At 42.9% G+C, this 20,470-nt stretch overlaps 1 protein-coding gene across 1 annotated transcript; it reads right to left on the reverse strand.

Annotated features, from left to right (window-relative positions):
* Window positions 1-1,414: 1,414 nt before the first annotated feature.
* Panx3 (pannexin 3) lies at window positions 1,415-8,565 on the reverse strand. Its single transcript, XM_041656698.1, has 4 exons — window positions 8,385-8,565; window positions 6,547-6,689; window positions 4,186-4,400; window positions 1,415-2,054 (listed from the first exon to the last, which is right to left on the reverse strand). The coding sequence occupies exons 1-4, from the start codon at window positions 8,563-8,565 to the stop codon at window positions 1,415-1,417; spliced, it is 1,179 nt and encodes a 392-aa protein (XP_041512632.1).
* Between the last annotated feature and the right edge of the window lie 11,905 nt (window positions 8,566-20,470).

A 20,470-nucleotide genomic window follows, 5' to 3' on the forward strand; every position in this document is an offset into this window, starting at 1 on the left:
TCTATAGTACAGTCCAGTCATTCTATTAATTTTAAAATTGAAAGCTGGGGATAGAATTTTAAAGTAGTTTGGTTAAGTTGTACAAACAAAAACAGGGCTCGGGCTGCTTCCTAGGGCTGCTTTCTCCTGGCTCCACCACTCATGTCCGTCCATCTTTTTATCTAACGGGGAAGCAAGAGGAGAGAGACACTCAAGTAGTGGGCAGCGTGTACAGCACCAAAGGTGTCTATACTCAATGAGCAGTTGGGCTTTCATTAATGGCACAAGACTTTTATTAATGCCATCCGTGAGCTCTTGGCTTGCTTTAGGTAAATTTACCTGAGTTTGTCAGAAGTAACATGACTTTTCTACTTACCTATATGAAGAGGGATCTAAATGGCTTGTTTAAAAATTCTCTCAAGAAATACATAACATACAGCTAAAAATTTTCATTAAGAGGCACCATGGTATTGTGGGTAAAGCACAGCCTATGGAATCAGAGCAAAACTTTGGCAGTCAGATGCAAGGATGGAGTAGTGAAACGGAGAACGGACAGAAGTAGATCAACGTGACGTTCATGTTTAACATTTGTTTGTTTGTTTATTTATTTGCTTGTGGAGATCAGAAGCTAACTTGCAGGCATCAGTTTTCTCTTTCTATCATTTGGGTCCCAGGATTGAACTCAGGTCGTCAGGCTTGGCAGCAAGCCCCTTAACCTACTGTCCTTCAGTTGTTGACTGTACGTGAAGGTGTGGAATCTCTTGAACTTTTAAGACTTGTGAAAATGTTCATAGTCCGTAATCTGAGCCCTTGTGGAAAAGAGGCCAGTTTATATATAATTAAAAGTATATCTGTCCCCTAAAAATTCCGTTCATGGTCTTTGCTTCTGTCCTTACATCCCACGAACAGACTACAAGTTAAAGTCATTTCTTGTCTTGCTTTGCAGGCAATGGAGGATTTGACAAGGCTGAAGGTGTCTTCAGAGCAAGATGGACAGGCAAATCAAAGTGTTTCCAGGGATTTCATATCCTTACTAATCTCTCACCAAATTGCTCTACCTGCTCATTGGGGTGAGGCAAGCAGACTTCTAGAGTGGATATTGTGAGAATTTTCCTCCATAAATGGCCTTTAGAATCTTTCTGTGTTCAAAGTCTAGACTTCAATTTATTCATTCAGTGTCACTGTCCTCAGAATTCTCTAGACCTAATTTTTCTATTCTTTGACTCTTCATTTCTAGGCTTCACATTGAATATTTATGCATTGATTCTATCTTCTTATAAATACAGGGTATTCAGCTGATCTAACCTTAGCGATTTTAAGTGGATATAATATCATCATCTTTATTATTTTTTTTTTTGGTCTTTTACTTTGTCTAGCTTGTGAAGAAGGAGAGTAACTTTATACAAAACTTATCTCTCCATGGTTCCTTTCTTAACTATGGGTGTTCATCATGCATCGGTTGGGTGAGATGTTTAGGTTTTGAGGGTTCTAACCCAGCCAATAAGGTCATAAAATCAACCACTGTGTCAATGTTGTGTTTCTGGGTGGTTGTGTCTTTCAACACACATAAGACACTGAGCCAGCTGAAAGAGATGAGCTCAGAGATGTTAGCTCGGAGGAAAAGAAGGATTACATTGAGGTCATTGATGGGGCATCCCAGCATCTTTCTACTGAGGAGATCAAAAGCTGGCAGCATCTCATAGATGGAAAGGAGCCGTTTGTCCCACCGACATAGCCGTGTGAGATTGTATATTATCACTGGAACCAGGAGGGTGTATATTGCTGCACTGGAGAGGCTAACGATCTGGAAGACAGACAGGGAAGTCAGCCTGCAGGTGATCAGCTCTGGCACATGGGTCTCAGCGTGTAGCAGCCCTGTCTTGATGGAGCAGTTGAATTCTTCTTGGAAGAAGACATCTAAGTGGAAGTGGCCAAGGTATAGGTAAGTGGCTGAGGTGAAGAAAAGTAAGAGGGAGTTCCTCAGGAGGTAGGTGGCCACTAGTGAATGGGAGCGTTGCTTGCATGCCAGGTACCGCTCTAACAAGGCGAACTCAAAGTATCGTTCTTTCCGGGCCCTGGGCAGGGGAAGGAAGAAGGCTTTGTTAGGAAGCATCCTTTTAGAACCACATCCCAAAAGTCATGTGGGAGACTAGCAGTTCTGTGTGTCTAACATGACATTATTTTTTTAACCTTTTTTTTTTAAATTTTATGCACATGGGTAGTTAGCCTGCACATCTGCTTGTGTGCTACATGCGTACATTTTTGAAGAAGCCAGAAGTGGGCGTTGGATCTCCCGGGACCGAGTTACAGATGTTGTGAGCAGCCATGTGAGCGCTAAGAAGGTAACTCCAGTCTTCTGCAAGAGCAGCCAGTGGTTTTACCTGCTGATCTATCTCCCCAGCCCCAAGCATGACAGTTTTAGTATCTATGAAAATCTATATTCCCTTCACGATCATAACCACAATTCTTCACTCAGAGGGGGTGTGTGAGTACTCTCCAGCTCTCCAAACATTAAATACAGTGTCTTTTTTTTTAAATATTTATTTATTACGTATACAATATTCTGTCTGTGTGTATGTCTACAGGCCAGAAGAGGGCACCAGACCTCATTCCAGATGGTTGTGAGCCACCATGTGGTTGCTGGGAATTGAACTCAGGACCTTTGGAAGAGCAGGCAATGCTCTTAACCACTGAGCCATCTCTCCAGCCCCCAAAATACAGTGTCTTAAATCCAGGGATGATCAATAAAGTATGAATGATCACAGTCCGAGTGAATTCCTGTCCAACAAGGTTAACTGAAGCTCAAAGTAGGACTTACAAAGCAATAAGCTTATGATTGGGAATGTAAATAATGGAATTCTGTGTTCTGAGTATGATTTTGAGGCCAGTTCATTCATTTTATACAGATTAAAACACTAACAACTCAGAGAACCGTGCTGGGGAGGTACAGGTAAGCCTGTCTCTGCTTTGAGGAAGCTTTAGTGTCTGCCTTGAGGGGAAGGGCAGATAAGATTTGTTATCTACAGTAAAATTAATGCTTGTTGCTGAGTGCACATAAACCATAACAGTTGTGAATATTAGGAGATGGAATAGCAGTGTACGTTAGAGTGTTCAGAAGCCATGAGAGAGAATATCAGCTTAAATATGGGTTCCAAAATGGTAGAGCAGAGCTTTTTTGGAGGACACGGCATGCACATGAACACGAGACAGAACACGATCACAAATCTTAGCTAAACTCCCCTTTCACTGGCTCCCACTGGCCATAACAGACCTATTTAAAAACGGCACCGTTTTTTATCTCTCAGCTTTCCAGTTCCCTTGCCCTCTGTTACCTTTTTCTTTCATACTGTTTGTCATCTACGAAAATGTATTTTATGTGTGTACCTTGCTTACTTGCTGCCTGCTTTCCTTCAATTGACTCTCAGCCCCACACTGGTAAGTATAGCTTTGTTGCCTTTGTCCCTGTCCTTCCTGAACATCGACATGTGTGCACGTGTGTGCATGTACACACAGACCACACACACACACACACACACACACACACACACACACACACACACACTCAAAGCCCGGTACTTAGATAGATGAAGGACTAATTCTATCATTGATTTTCTCAGGGATAAGGGGAAACTACTTAGGCAAAATAGAAGATTTTTGTTGTCCAGACTATGTTAAGTATCCCATATCCCAGATCTTTCGGGTCTGGGAGTATCTCAGATTTTTCCTTGTGGGGTTCATACATGGAATACTTGAAAGAGTTTATCAATGATATTTTTAAAAAATTGGATTTTGGAACATTGGTCAATTTGGGGATTAAGAATACTCAAATTGTAACTAGAAGTTTGAAAAGTAGTTGACATTGTGCTTGAGGCCTTGGACAGATATTTGAGACTTTCAACCTTTTTTTGTTGTTGTTGTTAAGCATTGGGGAGTTAGCCGAGGTTTCTGAGCAAGCAAATGATATTCAAAGTAATATTTTAGAGCTATTAATCCCTAAAACCCAGTGTGTTCCTTTGTAACCTAGAGGCCGAGTCCTCTTCTGTCTGCAGGAATGAGGAGGTCATCCCTTCCAAGAGTGAAGGGATGAACTGAGTACTTTGTTCTCTCGAGAGGGATGGCATAGAGAAAATATAAAGATGATTATGCACCGGTATAAATTTAATATGCCATAGAGTTCTTTAGAAAAACCTAGAGGGAGCAACTTACTTCTCTAGCTCATCCCAGAAGACATGGGGGTCAGAGCTCTTCTGCCGGATCTTCAACATGTGCTGCACCAGGCGGATGGAGCGGTTGTAGGACTTGTCCAGTTCACTGATGATGAACAACAGGTCAGAGCTGAGGGCCGGCACAGCTGCATATTGCCACAGCAGTACTGGCAGATACATGGCCACAGCCAGGGCTAGTAGCGAGTAGGGGAGAGCCTGCAAGGAAGAGAAGGCTGAGCAGGGAGGCCAGGGTATTGGGCCTTGAATGATGGTTAAGTGGGTGCTTTGCTGCTCTTCTAGTCCCACTTTAGAAGGGAAGAGAGTGCACAGAGTCGACTACCCAAAGCTCTGCCCACATGTAATAATATAGTGAAGCTCGTAGAGGAGCAACATCGTCACTCCATGTTACCCAGATCCATGGTCTATGGGTTTTCTGATCTATGATCTGTCTGGGGCTCCAAAGAGAAGAGAAAAAAGGAAGCTGAAGAGGAATGGAGGATAGAAAGTGTCTGATAGGGAGATCTCTGTCTCCTCTGCCTCAGCAGTGCAAACTGAGAATCTAGCTTGAGAATTTGACCAACAGTGGTCCCGGAATCCTAGGTGAGGGAAAATATTGTTTCATTTATATATCCTGTCCTGTGCTTGTCTTTTTCTAATCTCTGGATCCTCAGCAGTGTCGAGTGACAGCACTGCACGTGCTTTGGGAATTCTTTGGGGGTTATTTCAGGATAATGGAATGGACCTTTAGAAAATGTAGGTCATGTCTTCTCAGCTACACTGGTGTTTTTAAAGACTTTCCTCCTCTCATATGAAGATAGGCATTCATACATGGCGAATACCCAGGATGGTGTGTCTGTGAGTCAGACAGAAGAGACAGAAGATATATCTCTTGCAGCCCTCAGAGGAATCAACTGCTGACACTTTACATTTCTGATTAGGTTGCCCTTTGTTGTGGTGGCCTGGGCAAGGAGGACAGGGCCTTCTCTTCAGTTTTCTTATTATACTTTTGCATCCAACAGAGGCAGACTCATCTCTTTATCCATAGCACACTCTCCTTGTGAAGGATTTGTGAATCTATGTTTGTTCCTCAGCACACAGGATGCATTATTTCACTTGGTTTTCACAAGTACGCTATGGTGGGGTGCCATCCCTGTGTCTATTTACAGTGGGGGGAGCTGCATCAAGGCCAAGGCCGAGTCAAGCATCTGCACACACCACACACTCAGCAGGTGGAAGAGTGAAAATTTGGAACAGGATGGGAGGCTTAGGAGCTTATTCTCCTGATGACCCCTTGACCCACAGTTTCTTCCAGATTGCTTTGTCTTTGCAGTAGCAAGTTTAGAGGTAAAAATGGAAGCCCTCTCCCTCTCTCTCTCTTTCTCTCTTTCTCATCCTGGTGACACTGATGGTCAGGCATTTTGACCTTTCCTAACATGAATCTCCTCCCAAATCTGTGGACTTATCACTGTCTTGGCCTGCTGACCTCCACCAAGTCTCTGGTTTTGCCTTCTAAGATGACAAGAAAGAACAAAGACAAAGTATAAGGACAAAGAAAACAGAAGATGAGGAGGCCAGAGCAGCAAAATATTGAAAGCTGGGGATCAGCTGCCTGATACAAGATGTGGTGTGAGGAGAAGCAGGGATTCCAGGCAAGAACAACTATCGGCAACCCAGAACCAGGAATCAGGGATACGGGTGAAACTGAAAAGCAAGAGTATATATAAGTCGGTATGAAACAGGATACCGAAAAGTAGGTGTGAGATGCTGAACTGCAGATTTTTCAGCAATATACAGCAGCCAAGCAACCACCCTTCCCCATTCCTGAAGGAAGGCTTGAAGTTTTGTCTCTGAAGAGACTAAACCGCTCTATGCTTACGTCTACTATGTGCAGGAGAACTATTCTGAAGGGCGGGGGAACGAAGAACTAGATGAGGTGACCCATGCCTCAGTTCCCGGAGGGTTAGCAGTCAGGCTTGGTACCTGCTGAAGTCTAACCCTCTCCTCCAACTCAGGTCTGAAGGACTCAGAGACAGCAGACAATCCTAGCATAGGACTAGATACTAATATCTGAGTTTCTTTCCAATGAATCACACCAAAGGGATCTTCTTTACCTGAAACTTGTCAGCAAGCCTCGCCCACAAGCACAAAACTTCCAATCAGATGAAAGCTGGCAACCAGAGATCAACAGGCATTTGAGGAACCCCAGAGTATGAAAGTCAGCTGCCAAAGTAAATGGGCAAGGGCAGGGCAAAGTGGAAGGGGGCATGTGGGCAAGGGTGGCATGCAGTGGGAGGGATATGGTGGTTCAGTCCACCCCCACTCCCAAGCAGGAAGCCGTCCTGCAAGGACCCTTGTGTTTTACCTTGTGAGGCCAGAGAGACTTCACCTGGTACTGCCCAGACTCGTCCTGCTTATGGTGAGCCAGGGAGTCCCAGCAGGAGCTGTCCACGTAGGCAGCCTGTCTGACGCTGAAGTTGCTGGGAGAGAAGCAGCTGATCGGAGATCCTGCAAAAGGACCATGACTTTGAGGCAGCCTTGGTTGCAGCAGAGGGATGGAAGTCATCCAAGAGCTTTCTGGGCGAGGGGACATCCTTATGACTTGGTAACCGTCTGTGGCTGGCAGGCCTTGCCTTCTCTCTAAGTCTCAGCTTTCCGGGCCCTGCACTGCTGCGTCATGATGGAATGGCCCGCACAGTTTGGCCTGTGCTACCAATGCACTGACTTGCTCTTTTAGGTCTGATGGGCCTTAACTCTCAAGTTTCCCCAGGCTCCCACATTGGAAGCCACCAGAGAGACTCCTTGAATTCAGCAATTTGCTACCAGAAAGCTTGACATTTAATAGTGACATTTCCGTTCAAGAAAGATGATGTCTTTTTTGGTTGTTGTTGTTTTTATTTTTCAAGACAAGGTTTCTCTGTCTAGCTCTGGCTAAACTGGAACTCAATCTGAAGACCAGACTGGCCTAGAACTCAGAGAGAACTGTCTGCCTCTGACTCCGTGAATGCTGGAATTAAAGGCTGTGCCACCACCACCCAGCAGAGAGATGTCTTCCTTTAAAAGTATTTTTGAAATTATTATATGTGTGTGTCTAGTGTGTGCATGGGTTGTGTCATACTTGTGGGGGCCAGAAGATGACTTGTAGAAATTGCTTCTGTCCTTCTGCCATAGTTTCAGAGTTCCCCCATGTGTGAACTGTACCTCATGCGGGCAGACTTGGCAGCAAGCGCCTTTACCTGCTTGGTCATCTTGTCAGCGTTGCTTTGTTTTGGGATAGAGTCTCACTGTGTAGCTCAGGCTGACTTCAAACTTGTCACCCCCCTACCTCAGGCTCCAGAATGCTGGGATTACAGGTGTGTGTACTATTCTCAGATTAAAAGATGACTCTCTTTTGTTTTGTAAAATGCAGAGGACTAATGTCTACATGGAAAGGGAAATGGGTTTGGACGAGAGGATCTAGCTTTCCTGTTTCTTATCAGAAATTGGTAGAGCTGGGAACCACTCCTGTTCCCATCCTTGCAGGTGAAGAAGCAGAGAGAGGTGGAATACCTCATCAGAAAATGCAGTCAACTAATGGGCACAGACAGGAAAAAACAAAACAAAACAAGGGGCCCAGTTGACTGCAGTAGAGAGACCAGCAGGCTTTCTGAGTTAACCCAGTGCTTACAACATTGCAAACGTGCCTGCATTAGTGTCTGTTTATGTCTAGGGTCGTGGAAAAGACATAGGGGTTTGTTGAGCGCCTCCCAACAAGGCTGTATTAACTCTGCAAGTGGGGGTGGGAAGAGGGTTCAGAGGAGAAAAAAATTTGCTGACAGTGGGCTAAGAGTCCTTTCTTGTCTCTAGAAGCCAAAATGATAGTTTGTATCATTGATTTGACACAAAATGCATGACTGCTAAAGTGAAGAACTAGTTTTGATTTCAAATTTTTGTTTATTTTTTTAGTTTCAGGTATATATAGTATGTTGAGCATATTCTTTCCTTCATACTCCCCACACTCTCCTTGCTCCACCCACCCCCTTCTTTATTGTAAGATTTTCAGGTTGACTCTCGTAACTTTTTGGTTCTTCTGCTTTGCAGGTGCACTAGACTCACCCATGACCTGCCTCTTAGGAATCCAGTCCAGCTCAAAGCCAGGAAACCTACTTCAGACAGCTCTCACTTTATCCTGGGTGTAGGGTGGAATGAAGTCGGGTCTCTTACCTGATGAGAACTCCTGGGCAAAAGCCAGAGACATCAGTAGCAAGGGGAAGCCCACAGTGATGAACTTGATTATCTTGTCCAGGGGCAGCTCTAGCCGCAGTCCTTTGAGGCGAGAGCCCCGGCGGTCAGGCAGCAGGGCATCAGAGAGCATATACTCTGCAGCTGTGTGTGCCAGTGACATGATGCTGCCGCGCTCAAGGTGCAGAGGAGGCTGCTGCTCTCGACAATCCCGGGACAGCGGGGCGAAGTAGTGACAGCTTCACCCAGCTACTTTGTAGCCAACCAAGGGGTGGCCCCAGCTTTACGCATCTGTGCTAGGACCAGGCAATGGTTCTCTACCTAACTGTCCAGGCTCCGAGCCAGTGAGACACTCTGGCAATTAGAGGAAGGCGTAGCCTCAGTGGGTCCTCGTTGGAGGAGGGTCAGGCTTCACGTGTGGCTGGTGCCAGGCGCTTGCCTGGGTTGTCTCCCAGCAGGCGAAGCCCTGTGGCTTTATGTTGCCCTCTGATTAATACAGTATTTTCAGCAGAGTGGTCGAGAGAAGGAGGGGCCGTGGGCTCAGCCCCCCATGTAATTGGTGTGGAATTTGGGTGGAGATTGCTTAAATATGTTGAAGGCTCTCATTTTGTGGTTTGGGGTGGGAATGGAGCCCCCAGGATTCAGCGAGGATAGTTGCCCGTATAGAGCAGCCTTTGTCTCAGGGACGAGTTTTGCTTAAGGTCCTAACTTCCTCCCAGAAACTGCCCTGCATTTGGTGTTAACTTTCCTTCCCCCACTCTCGGCTTCTTTCAACAGTGTATTTACACTTTTCAGTTCCGTAGAGCTTGCCTCGCTGGGGGAGGCCCGACAGTGTGGAGTAGTGGGAACACCACGACCTTTGAACTTTGGGAGGAAAGGTTGTCCCTGGAGACCCAACAGTGCCTATTTTTCAACTGTATTATTCCAGACAAGTCGCTTTGTCGAAATTTTCTCTTCTCTCATGGACCAGTCTGTTAGAGACCATGTCGGCTTGGTTGTGCGCATGAGAACGTGCTTGCTAGATTGTAAAACCCAGGGCGTGCCCTACATTTTGGTAAGTGTCCACAGGGCCTGGGTGTTAAAGGCTTGGCTGCCAGCCTGTGATACCCTGGGGATGTGGTGGAGCAAGCAGAGGACACTGGGGCTTGTCCTTGTTGGGGACAGCTTTTTTCCTGTGTGCTTCGGCCATGAGCCACTGTGCCACTCCCGAAGGACTAAATAAACCTAGGACTTAATAAACATCCCCTCCCTTTGTGTTCTGCTTTTTACAGTGAGGAAGCCTCACGTGTGACGAGCTCTGTCCCCATCTCACCTTCTCTTCCCTTTAAGTTGATTATATCTGAAACTTTGTCACACTAACAGCAAATGGATGAGAACACCAAATGGCAGGTCAAGTTGATATGTGGTTGGGTTGGAGACCAAGACAGTCTTGTCTGTAATACTGCCCTTAAACATGGGAATGAAGACCCTTCCCTGGCCTCCTTTTGGCCTTCCTTGGCTGTATTATTCCTGGGGGCAGGGAGTCTGTGGGCAGATGGGATGTGCTCATTCTGTGCTATGCCGAACTGGTGTGCCGTTCAAACCACTTTACAGCACCCTTGCTTCTGCAGCTCCCTACCCACGGGCCTTGGCCTGCTTTCAGGGCTTGTGTGGGCCCTTTTCTCAGGCTCGGGTACACCTTCTTAAGGGATGACTGTGCGGGTACACACCCAAGGTCTAAGAAACAGCTACTTAGCATGGTTGGAATTTAAATATCCTGACACGTCCACACATGCAATTGTGAGTCCCCCCCTCCTTTAGTGTGGGACTTGGCTGTGTTGGGATAGAGACGTGGGATAGTGCAATGATTCTAAATTGAGCCTAAAATTGCTGATCCTTATGAAGTGTGTGTATGTGTGTGTGTTTGTGTGTATGTGTGCCTGTGTGCATGTGCGTGTGTGTGTGTGTGTGTGTGTGTGTGTGTGTGAAGCCAGGCAGGTAGAACATGTATAACAATTTGTTAGCTTGGTTGTTAATTTTTTACTTTTTAGATATATGTGATATATATATATATATATATATATATATATATATATATATATACTTTTATCCTGTGGCCATAGTTGTTTAGGCTGGGCCAGCCTTCCCCTCGTCTCACTGGCTCGAGGCCCACCCTAATTTAGAGTTGCCCCATGAATGCTAATGAGTTAGGTATCCAGACCACAAGAGGAATGCTTTGTTTTCTGTCCTCTACTACCCTTTCTGGATTTCTGTATCTTTTAATTATGTGTATTTTTGTCAATGGTTATGGTAGGTTGTTGTGCATATATAGTCTTTTGATTTTTTAAAAATATTTGTGTTTTTGAAGTATACTATCCATACACAGTATAATATGCCAACATGAGCCATTCAGTAATGCTTCATCTGAGTAAGAAACAGAGCATTTGACTCCTCAGACACTGCAATGTGTTCCTTCTATTAGTTCTCTCTTCCCCAAAGGTAGCTGTCACCCTAACTTCTAGTAGCATAGGTTAGTTTAGCAATTTTAACACCTTAAAGATGGAGGGCCAGGGATATAACTCAGGGGTAAAACAGTTGTCTAGCATTTGTGAGGCCCTGGGTTCAACCAGTCTTTGGAACTTCCACCTCTGCCCCAACCCCCTAAAGGAAAGAACAGTTTTTATTTTGTATTGTGAGGTGGCTTAGTGGGAAAAGACATTTCTTTGCTGCCAAACCTGACTCCTATGTTTATGAAAATTATGTAGTTTGTTGCTTGTTTTTGTATTCCATACTGATGAAATTACATTAATTTTTTGGTATTTGGATTCATGGTTCAAAATACCTTAGAGATCTATCCATGCTGCTCTGTGAGTCAGATGTTGATCCCATTTTATTGTAGAAACATAAACATATTTGTGCTTCACACATTGGGAGTCATCAGGCTTTCCAGGTTCTGGCCATTAAAATAATGTTTTTGTGAACCTCGCAATATGCATCTTATGATGGACATATGTATGTGTTTATGCTGGATATATACTCAGAAGAGGACTGCTGGTCACAATGACATACATATGTTCATCTTCATATCTTTCCAAGTGGTTGTTTATACTTTCACCAAAAGCTTCTGAGAGTCCTAAGAGCTCTTTGTTAGTAATTTTTTCCAATTAAAAATTTTAAGACCTTTTGGAATGTGTGAAAAGTAATGTGTGAAAAAATGTGTGGTTTTAATTTGAAGTTTCTCTGATGAGTAATTGGTTGTTTTGGTCTCTTTGATGCCAATCTTTTATGAAGTGTGTGCTTAGGACTTTTGCTTGCTTTTCAGTTGTTTTTCCTACCTTTCCCTAATGTTCTGAGACTATTTTGAGAAGTCTGTTTTACTTGATATCTTCTTGCTGTCCATTGCTGCATTTTCATTTTCTTCTTGGTGTTTTCTAATGTCTTGAAATTCTCATTCTACTGCAATTGATGAATTTTTGTTTTTTTCCTTTTCTAATGAATTTTATTTATTTATTTATTTATTCTTCTCTCACATAATACATCTTGACAGCAGTTTCCCCTCCCTCCACTGCCCCCACCTCCTCCCTCTCTCAGATCCAATCCTTCTTCCTTCAGAAAAGAACAGGCCTTCCAGGGATATCAACTGAACACAATAAGACTAGGCACAAACCCTATCAAGACTGAGTGAGACAACACAGTAGGGGGTAAAGTGTCCCCAAAACAGGCAAAAGAGTCAGAGACACCCCCCACTCCCACTGTTAGGAGTCCCCCAAGAACACCAAGTTACATCTTTTTTTTTAACAGAAAGCTTTGTGTGTGTGTGTGTGTGTGTGTGTGTGTGTGTGTGTGTCATCTGCAGGAAACCATCGGCTATTCCAAAATTAAGAAAAGCAATTCTTATGTGTTCTCTAATATATCTTTGCTTCGTATTTCTTTTTGTGTTTGGAGTCCATCTGAAATTTTTTTAAAACCAAGGGATGGAATGGAGGTCAAGGTATATTATTTTTTACATGTCTTTCCAATGATTCACCCAGTTTATTGAAAAGCCCACCTCTTCCCTTGGTAGTGTACTGTTGCTATTGTCAACCAGATTACTGGACTCCACTTGCCTATTTTCTTCTTTTTTTTTTTCCTTTTTTTTTTAAGAGTACTTCCAGTTCTTTTTTTTTTTATTTTTTAATTTATTTATTTATTAAGGATTTCTGCCTCCTCCCCGCAACCGCTTCTCATTTCCCTCCCCTTTTTTTTATTTAGTATACAATGCTCTGTATACATGTACAGCTGCATGCCAGAAGATCTCATTACAGATGGTTGTGAACCACCATGTGGTGTCTGGGAACTGAACTCAGGACCTCTGAAAGAACAGTCAGAGCTCTTAACCACTGAGCCATCTCTTCCACCTTCCACTTGCCTATTTTTGTATCAATTCTATAGTATTTTAATTATGAAGACTCTATAACAGGTGTTAATACTATAATGTAATATTGTTGTTGCTCAAGATTGTTGTGGATAATGTTGGTCTTCTGTACTTTTATTTGAATTTTGCAATCAGATTATGAATTTTAGTAGGGAATTCCAGCCAGAACTTTTGATCAGGTCTTTTAAATCTATAACTTAATTTATTTATGCCTTTGGAAATTTCTGTTTATTGAACTTTTGGTCTTTTGTTGAGGTTTATTTTTTATGTTTTGGTAGTGTGTGTCTGCATGTGTGAGCGCAGGTGCTCATGGGAGCCAGAAGAGAGCACTGGATCCCCTGGAGCTGAAGTTACAGGCAGTTGTGGGTTCTTGATGTGGGTGCTGGGAATCAAAGTCAGGTCCTCTGTAACAGCAGCATGTGCCCTTACCCATCTCTCCAACTCCACTTTTCACTTTTTAGTGGAAAGGACTTACATATCTCTTGTTGGATTTGTTTGTTTGGCATTTTGGTTCCTTTGCTAATTGAATTAAAAAAAATCAGTTACTTGTTGCTAATATATGGAAATACAATAGATTTTTTTCTATATAAAGCTTATATTCAACAGTCTTTATGGTCACTTATTGATTATATAATTTGCCGAAACATTCATTTTTTATCAATACAACTATATTGTCCTAGTCCGGGTTTCTATTGCTGTAAAGAGACACCATGACCACGGCAACTCTTAGAAAGGAAAACATTTAATTGGGGCTAGCTTACAGTTCAGAGGTTTAGTTCATTGTCATCATGCAGAAAGATAGAGGCATTCAGGCAGATGTGGAGGTGGAGGAGCTGAGAGTCCTACATCCAGATCAGAAGGCAACAGAAAGCTAGCATGACCCTGGACTTGGCTTATGTATTTGAAACCTCAAAGCCCACTCCCAGTGATGTAAGACTTTAAGACAATCCTGAAGCCATTTTTGACAATTCTGAATCCTCTCTGCCTCTGTGCCATAGTGCTTCCCCTCCTCCCCTGGGAACCAAGAACCTAACAGCTACACTCGCACATACTCAGTTCCTGAACAATTACCCATATACGTATGTTTTGGTTCGGTCCCCTGGGAAACGGGGTCAAAATGACCTCTTACCTCATCTAATCTGGCAACAGCTCTCCAGTCAATTATTGGTAATAGCCCTTTCAAATAAGCCAATCAGAATAGTCAAAGACCAACCCCCCTTGCTTCTGTGGCCCTTTTAAAAGTAGACTGTACCAGCTATTTGAGGTCCCTCGGCTTCCCGAATGCTGGGGGACCCTGTCATGACAGAATTAATAAAATCCTCATGCTTTTGCATTGGCTGTGGTGTGTGAGATGGTCTCTGGGGGCGACTCCTTCTTGGTGTTTGGACCCTAGAGTCCAACAGTGACACACTTCCTCCAACAAAGCCACACCTACTCTCACAAGGCTACACCTTATGGTAGTGCCACTCCCTATGACCCTATGAGGGCCATTTTCATTTAACCACCACATGTCTATGAAAAGAATTGTACTTTTCTCTTTCCTAGTCTTTATATCTTTATTTTCCCAGTTGCACTAATTTGATTCTTCAGGGCGTCTAACACAACACTGTATCTTTGTTTCTTTTTCTTTTTTTTTACTTTTCTATTTATTTATTTATTTATTGAAAAAATTTCTGCCTCCTCCCTGCCTCCCATTTCCCTCCCCCTCCTCCCCCTCCTCTCCCCCTCCCCCTCCTCTCCCCCTCTCCTCAGTCCTCTTCCCCTCTCCCTACTCCATTCCCCCTCCATCTCAAGTCTAAAGAGCAGTCCAGATTCCCTGCCCTGTGGGAAGTCCAAGGTCCTTCCCCTCCATCCAGGTCCAGGAAGGTGAGCATCCAAACAGGCTAGGCTCCCACAAAGCCAGTTCATGCAGTAGGATCGAAACCCAGTGCCATTGTCCTAGGCATCAGCCCTCATTGTCTGCCACATTCAGAGAGTCTGGTTTTATCCCATGCTTTTTCAGTTCCAGTCCAGCTGGCCTTGGTGAGCTCCCAATAGATCAGCCCCACTGTCACAGTGGGTGGGTGCACCCCTCGTGGTCCTGACTTCCTTGCTCAGGTTCTCCCTCCTTTTGCTCCTCATTTGGACCTTGGGAGCTTAGTTCGGTGCTCCAGTGTGGGTCTCTGTCTCTATCTCCATCCATTGCCAGATGAAGGTTCTATGGTGATATGTAAGATATTCATCAGTATGGCTATAGGATAGGGTCATTTCTGGTTCATAGCAGCATTATTTGTAATAGCCAGAGCCTGGAAACAACCTAGATGCCCTTCAATGGAAGAATGGATGAAGAAAGTGTGGAATATATACATATTAGAGTACTACTCAGCGGTAAAAAACAATGACATCTTGAATTTTGCATGCAAATGGATGGAAATAGAAAACACTATCCTGAGTGAGGTAACGCAGACCCCAAAAGATGAACATGAGATGTACTCACTCATAATTGGTTTCTAGCCATAAATAAAGGACATTGAGCCTATAATTTGTGATCCTAGAGAAGCTAAATAAGAAGGTGAACCCAAAGAAAAACATATAGTCATCTGCCTGGATATGGGAAGTAGACAAGATTGCTGGGCAAAAACTGGGAACTTGGGGGTGGGGTGGGATGGGGGTAAGGGGAAATGGGGTGAGAAAAGTAAGAAGGGGAGGATGGGGGGAGCTTGGGGGAATGGGATGGTTGGGATAAAGGAAGGATGGATATGGGAGCAGGGAAGTATATATCCTAATTAAGGGAGCCATCTTAGGGTTGGCAAGAGTCTTGACTCTAGAGGGGCTCTCAGGTGTCCAGGGATATGTCCCCAGTTAGTACCTTGGGCAACTGAGGAGAGGGAATATAACTGCATCTTTATCTCATTCTTTGTCTTAGGCAGAAAGTTTTCAATGTTTAATATTTATTTGGATGCTCACTGTAGATCTCTTTCTTTTGTTTTCTTGATTTTTGTGGTAGATCACATTTTCCACGTTAAAGAACTTTTATTTATTGCTAGTTTCCTAAGAATGTTTATAAAGAATAGATGTTGAGTTTAAAAAATGAGTTTCTTGGGCACATTGAAATATTCATAGGATTTTTCTCTTTATATATGTTATTAACATGGCATATATTGGTGGATGTTGGAATGTTAAATTATTCTTACATTGGTTAAATAAATGTCACTGCCTCTAGTATTTCATCAACTTGGTTTTATTAGTTTCAGTTTAATAAAATTTCTTCAAGTTTTTTAGATTATGTTTAAGCAATTGAGAAATTAATTTAATTTTTCATTGTAATATTGTGGCAGGTTATGCTGACCACACTGAAAGAATTAGCAAGTTTTTTAAAAAAACTCTATTTGGTGAAAGAATATTGTAAGTATTTGGAAATATTTGCAGCTGAAAACATTATCTCAGAGTTTTCTTCGTGTGGAAATTTTATTGATGGATGTAATTTCTTTAATGAATATGTGGCTATTCAGAGTGTATAGTTTCACTTGTGTGGCTTATAAGTTACTAGTTTACTGCTATTGCATACAAATTTTACAAAAACTTAGGGCTTAAACAACAGCAAAACCCACTTATTATATTCTGTAGATGAAAAGTTGGGGAGCAGTTTGGCTGAGCTGTTCTGGCCTTTAAGTAGTTTGCCATCAGTACCCAATGCCCTACGTGGTTACAGTCCTAGAATTCAAATTCTTTCTGCAGTAGGCCGCACTTCCTCACCACAGGGGGCTTCTCAGGGTGAGGTGGAGCTGGTTTATCTGGAGCAGATGACCAAAGAGAGGAAGCAACAAAACTCTGCTGTGCCTTTAATGAGCAAATCTTTGCAGTCGCCATTAATGGATGCTTCTGTCTTTCTTTTATTTACTGAAAGAAGGCCACTAAATCCAGCTTGTTTCCAGAAAGATTGTCAAAGAATTCATACACTACTTTAAGCAATATTGGATAAGTGAAAAAAAGTGAGGAAATTATCCATTTTTTATCCCAAAGCCAAACTTATTACCACACTGTTAATAACATCCCCATAACAATATTTTGTTATATAATTTGAAATATACAGCAAAGATGAAAGAACTTTTAACTAAACATCTGCAATCTTTAATTTTATTATTTTCATATTTTGTTGCCTATCTCTCCATCCTGTACCCACCAATCCATCTTTTAAAATATTTATTTCCAAATAAATTGCAAGCCCTCTTTTTTTCTAAACACTTCAGCATGTATAGCATAACTTACTTTTGTTCTTATTTGCAGTTTAATTCTTTTGAGATAAAATTTACATGCAATTGAACGTACGAAGTTTAGCTGTATACATGGAATTTGATGCATTCACATGCCAAGACCAGAAAAATCCCTTTTGATTCTGTTTTAGAGATCATGGTTTTCTAGTGGAACTCTCCATACTTATTTTTTTTATTATAATCTTTCTTTAAAATAGCTTTATTTATTTATTTTACATCCCAGCCACAGTTTTCCCTTTCCTCCCAAACCCTCCCCCAACTTACCCTCTGCTCCTCCCATCCCCAATCCTCTCCTCTGTTTCTGTTTAGGAAAGCGCAGGTCTCCCATGAATATCAACAAGCATGGCATATCAAGTTTCAGTAAGACGAAGCACCTCCCTATGTATTAAGGCCGTGCAACGTGACCCAGTATGAGGAATAGCGTCCCAAAAGCCAGTAATAAAGTTGGAGACAGCCTCTGTTTCCACTGTTAGAAGTCCCACAAGCGGACCACGCTACACAACCATAACATATATGCAGAGAGCCTAGGTCAGTCCTATGCAGGCTCCCTGGTTGTCGGTTGAGTCTTCATAAGGGTCTATGAGTTCAGGTTATTTGATGCTGTGAGTTTTCTTGTGACCCCTCTGACTCCTACAATCCTTTCTCTCTCCTGCTGCAGGATCCCCTGAGCGCCACCAAATGTTTAGCTCTGTGTCTGCATCTGCTACCATCAGTTGTTGGACGAAGGCTTTCTGATGACAGCTGGGCTAGGCACCAATCTATGTGGACAGCCGAATATCATTAGACATCATTACGTTGACTTTTTTTTTTAACCTTCTAGTCATGTTTGATTCTATTCTATGTCTCTGGGCCATCCAACCTGTGGGCCCTGGTGCTCTAGGCAGTGTCAGGGGTGGGCTTACTCTGGTGGCATGGGTTTTAGGCCAGACCAGTAATTGGTTGGCCATTCCCCTAATCTCTAGGCCACCCTTACCTCAGCACATCCTATAGGCAGAGCAGACTGTGGGTTGAAGGTTATATGGGTGGGTTGGGGTCCTACTCTCTCCTCTTGAAGTCTTGCCTGGTCATAGCAGGTGGCCAGGTCAGGTAACACGTGTGCTATTGCTAGGAGTCTTAGTTGGGATCTTCCTTGTAGATTTCCTTGTGCCAGGTTTTTACCAGACTCTGAGATGTCCCCCCTTTCCAGGAGTCCCTTTCAGTACTCTCTCCCAGCTCTCACCCTGATCACTCATACTCCCATGCCCACTTGTGTCAAGGTCCAGCCCCGACCAAAGTGGGGATACGAGCCACCTGCCCTCAGTTCTTTCACGAAATCTCTTCTATTTTTCCTTTACAGGGAGATCCAAAGTTCCTCCCTTGAAACCTTGTTACCTAGTCTCTCTGTGTTTGTGAACTGTAGCATAATTATTCTTTATTTTATAGCTCAGTGTCATGTATGGAAATTCGCCATACTTATGTAATTTATTTGTTTTATACTTAGTTGACCATATTAATTAGAATTATTTTATAATCTTTATCAGTAACTCTGGAAGCTAGGCAATCTATGGATTCACTTCTACTGTCTTCTTTGTTGACTGATGCTATCTATGGTTTTTATCTGGAGTGTCCCACAGGCCCACATGTAAAATGTTTGATTCTTGGTATGGCATTACTGGGGAGGTAGAAACTGAGCCTGGTGAAAAGTTTTGTGACATCAAGTGCCACCCTTAAAGAGGATCATAGGGTCCTGATCTCTTCTTCTTGTTCTGTTCCCTCCACACATCTCTTTATGACCACAAGGCAAACAGTTTTGTTCTGGCATTCATATCTCAAAGACTGAAAGTCATGAGGTCACTCAATCATCGACTAAACTGTCCATAAATGAGTCGAAGTAACGTTTTTCTTTATAGGTTGATCCTATCAGTCATCTGTTACAGGAAGAGAAAGCTGAGTAGGATTGTCATATGGCCATAACTCTTTGCATGTCTGTATGTTAATTTGTAACATACACTGAACATGGTGTATGAGAAACCACAGAACCATAGATACTCTAGCTAGTCTGTCGCCAGAGATGGCTCTTGTTTCTTCTGTTAGGCACACAGACAAGTACTGATCACTACCTACTCTGGAACAGGCTCCGTCAGGCCTGTGTTGAAAAGGCACACTCCGCATTACTGCTGTATGATCTCTCCCAATTTTTAACAGAAGGTTTTTCAACTTTGAGTGACCGAAGACTTTTTACTCTCTTGAGAGGATTTTCTTTTTGCTCCTTAGCTTCCAGTTATAGGTAGCCTCAAACTTTGGTCCCTGTTTCAAAGTTTGTGGGGTGAGCTTAGGGCTAGCACTTCCCTTGGGACTGTCTTTGTTTCCTGAGTACCACAGAGTGGAGGAACTTTCACTTTGCATAGGATTCTGTGCGGATGTCAGCTCACATAGTCCCAGCATCCTGCAAATGTCCCATAGGGGAAACCGACCATGTGTTTGAAGCTCCTCAAGTTTCCATCTGTCATCCCACCCCTGTAGCAACAGCTTAAGGCTTTGATGGCTCATTTTCTCCCTGACAGAGGCCTTCTACTTGGACTAAAGCCAATGGAGAATTGCTGCTTAGAAGCAGAAGCTTCACCCAGAGTAAAAATTTCTAGCTATAGATACATTTTCTGTTATGATCTTACAGAAGAATTTGGTTAGGATACTAACTTTCTATGTCTTTTAAGGTTATGGGAGTGCAGTAATATGTTGTCATTTTAATTAGCATTTCCTTCTATAATTAATGAGTTTAAGTATCTCTTTATATGTACATTAACTATTTCTGCGAAGTAAATTGGTTAATATCTTTAAACAGTGAATGCAATCCACTTACTGTAGGTCAGGAATTTGGGAGCAGCTTAGCTAGTTTGCTTACAAGGTTACATTTAAGAGATTGGCTTTGCTCACCTGAGGGTTGACCTGGGATTGGGAGTGTCCTATCCCAGATGACTTTTGGCAGAAGGCCTCTGTGACTGAAAAAGTGCCTTGCTTCCTTACATGCGGTCCTTTGCACAGGACTGCTATCTTTCTACATGGTTCCTGACCTTTGCTGAAAGGAGCTGAAGTGAAGAGAAGCAGGGTTGTATAACACTCATGGAAAAAGCCCGGAGCTGCTGCTGAGAACTGTGGATTTGCCCTCTGTGAAGCTGATGAAGAAGCTGGGGAGATTATGAATAGGACAGAGGGACTATTGATATACTGACTGTTATGTAAAACTAACCCCCAAAGATCATATCAATAACATAAAGGCTAACGTGTAAAGGAAGGAATCAATGGTGGCTAACTCAAAATAGGATAGTTTCAGTATGAAGTTCAATGTCTACTGTTGATCCATTTGTCCTCTTTACAAATACTACAACTTGGGCTGGAGAAATTGCTCACTGGTTAAGAACACTGGTTAACCTTCCAGAAGACTC

This window comes from Microtus oregoni, unplaced genomic scaffold, assembly GCF_018167655.1.
Source record: "Microtus oregoni isolate MIOR12 unplaced genomic scaffold, Mior012 000008F_ref0000371, whole genome shotgun sequence".
NCBI classification, from domain to species: domain Eukaryota; kingdom Metazoa; phylum Chordata; class Mammalia; order Rodentia; family Cricetidae; genus Microtus; species Microtus oregoni.

Excerpts from the sequence above, each read along its gene's own strand:
- Panx3 (XM_041656698.1), bottom strand. The coding sequence starts at position 8,565 with ATGTCACTGGCACACACAGCTGCAGAGTATATGCTCTCTGATGCCCTG. Across the intron at positions 6,690-8,384 it reads TGCCCAGGAGTTCTCATCAG|GATCTCCGATCAGCTGCTTC; the intron begins GTAAGAGACCCG and ends GTCCTTTTGCAG. Across the intron at positions 2,055-4,185 it reads TTCTGGGATGAGCTAGAGAA|GGCCCGGAAAGAACGATACT; the intron begins GTAAGTTGCTCC and ends TCCCCTGCCCAG.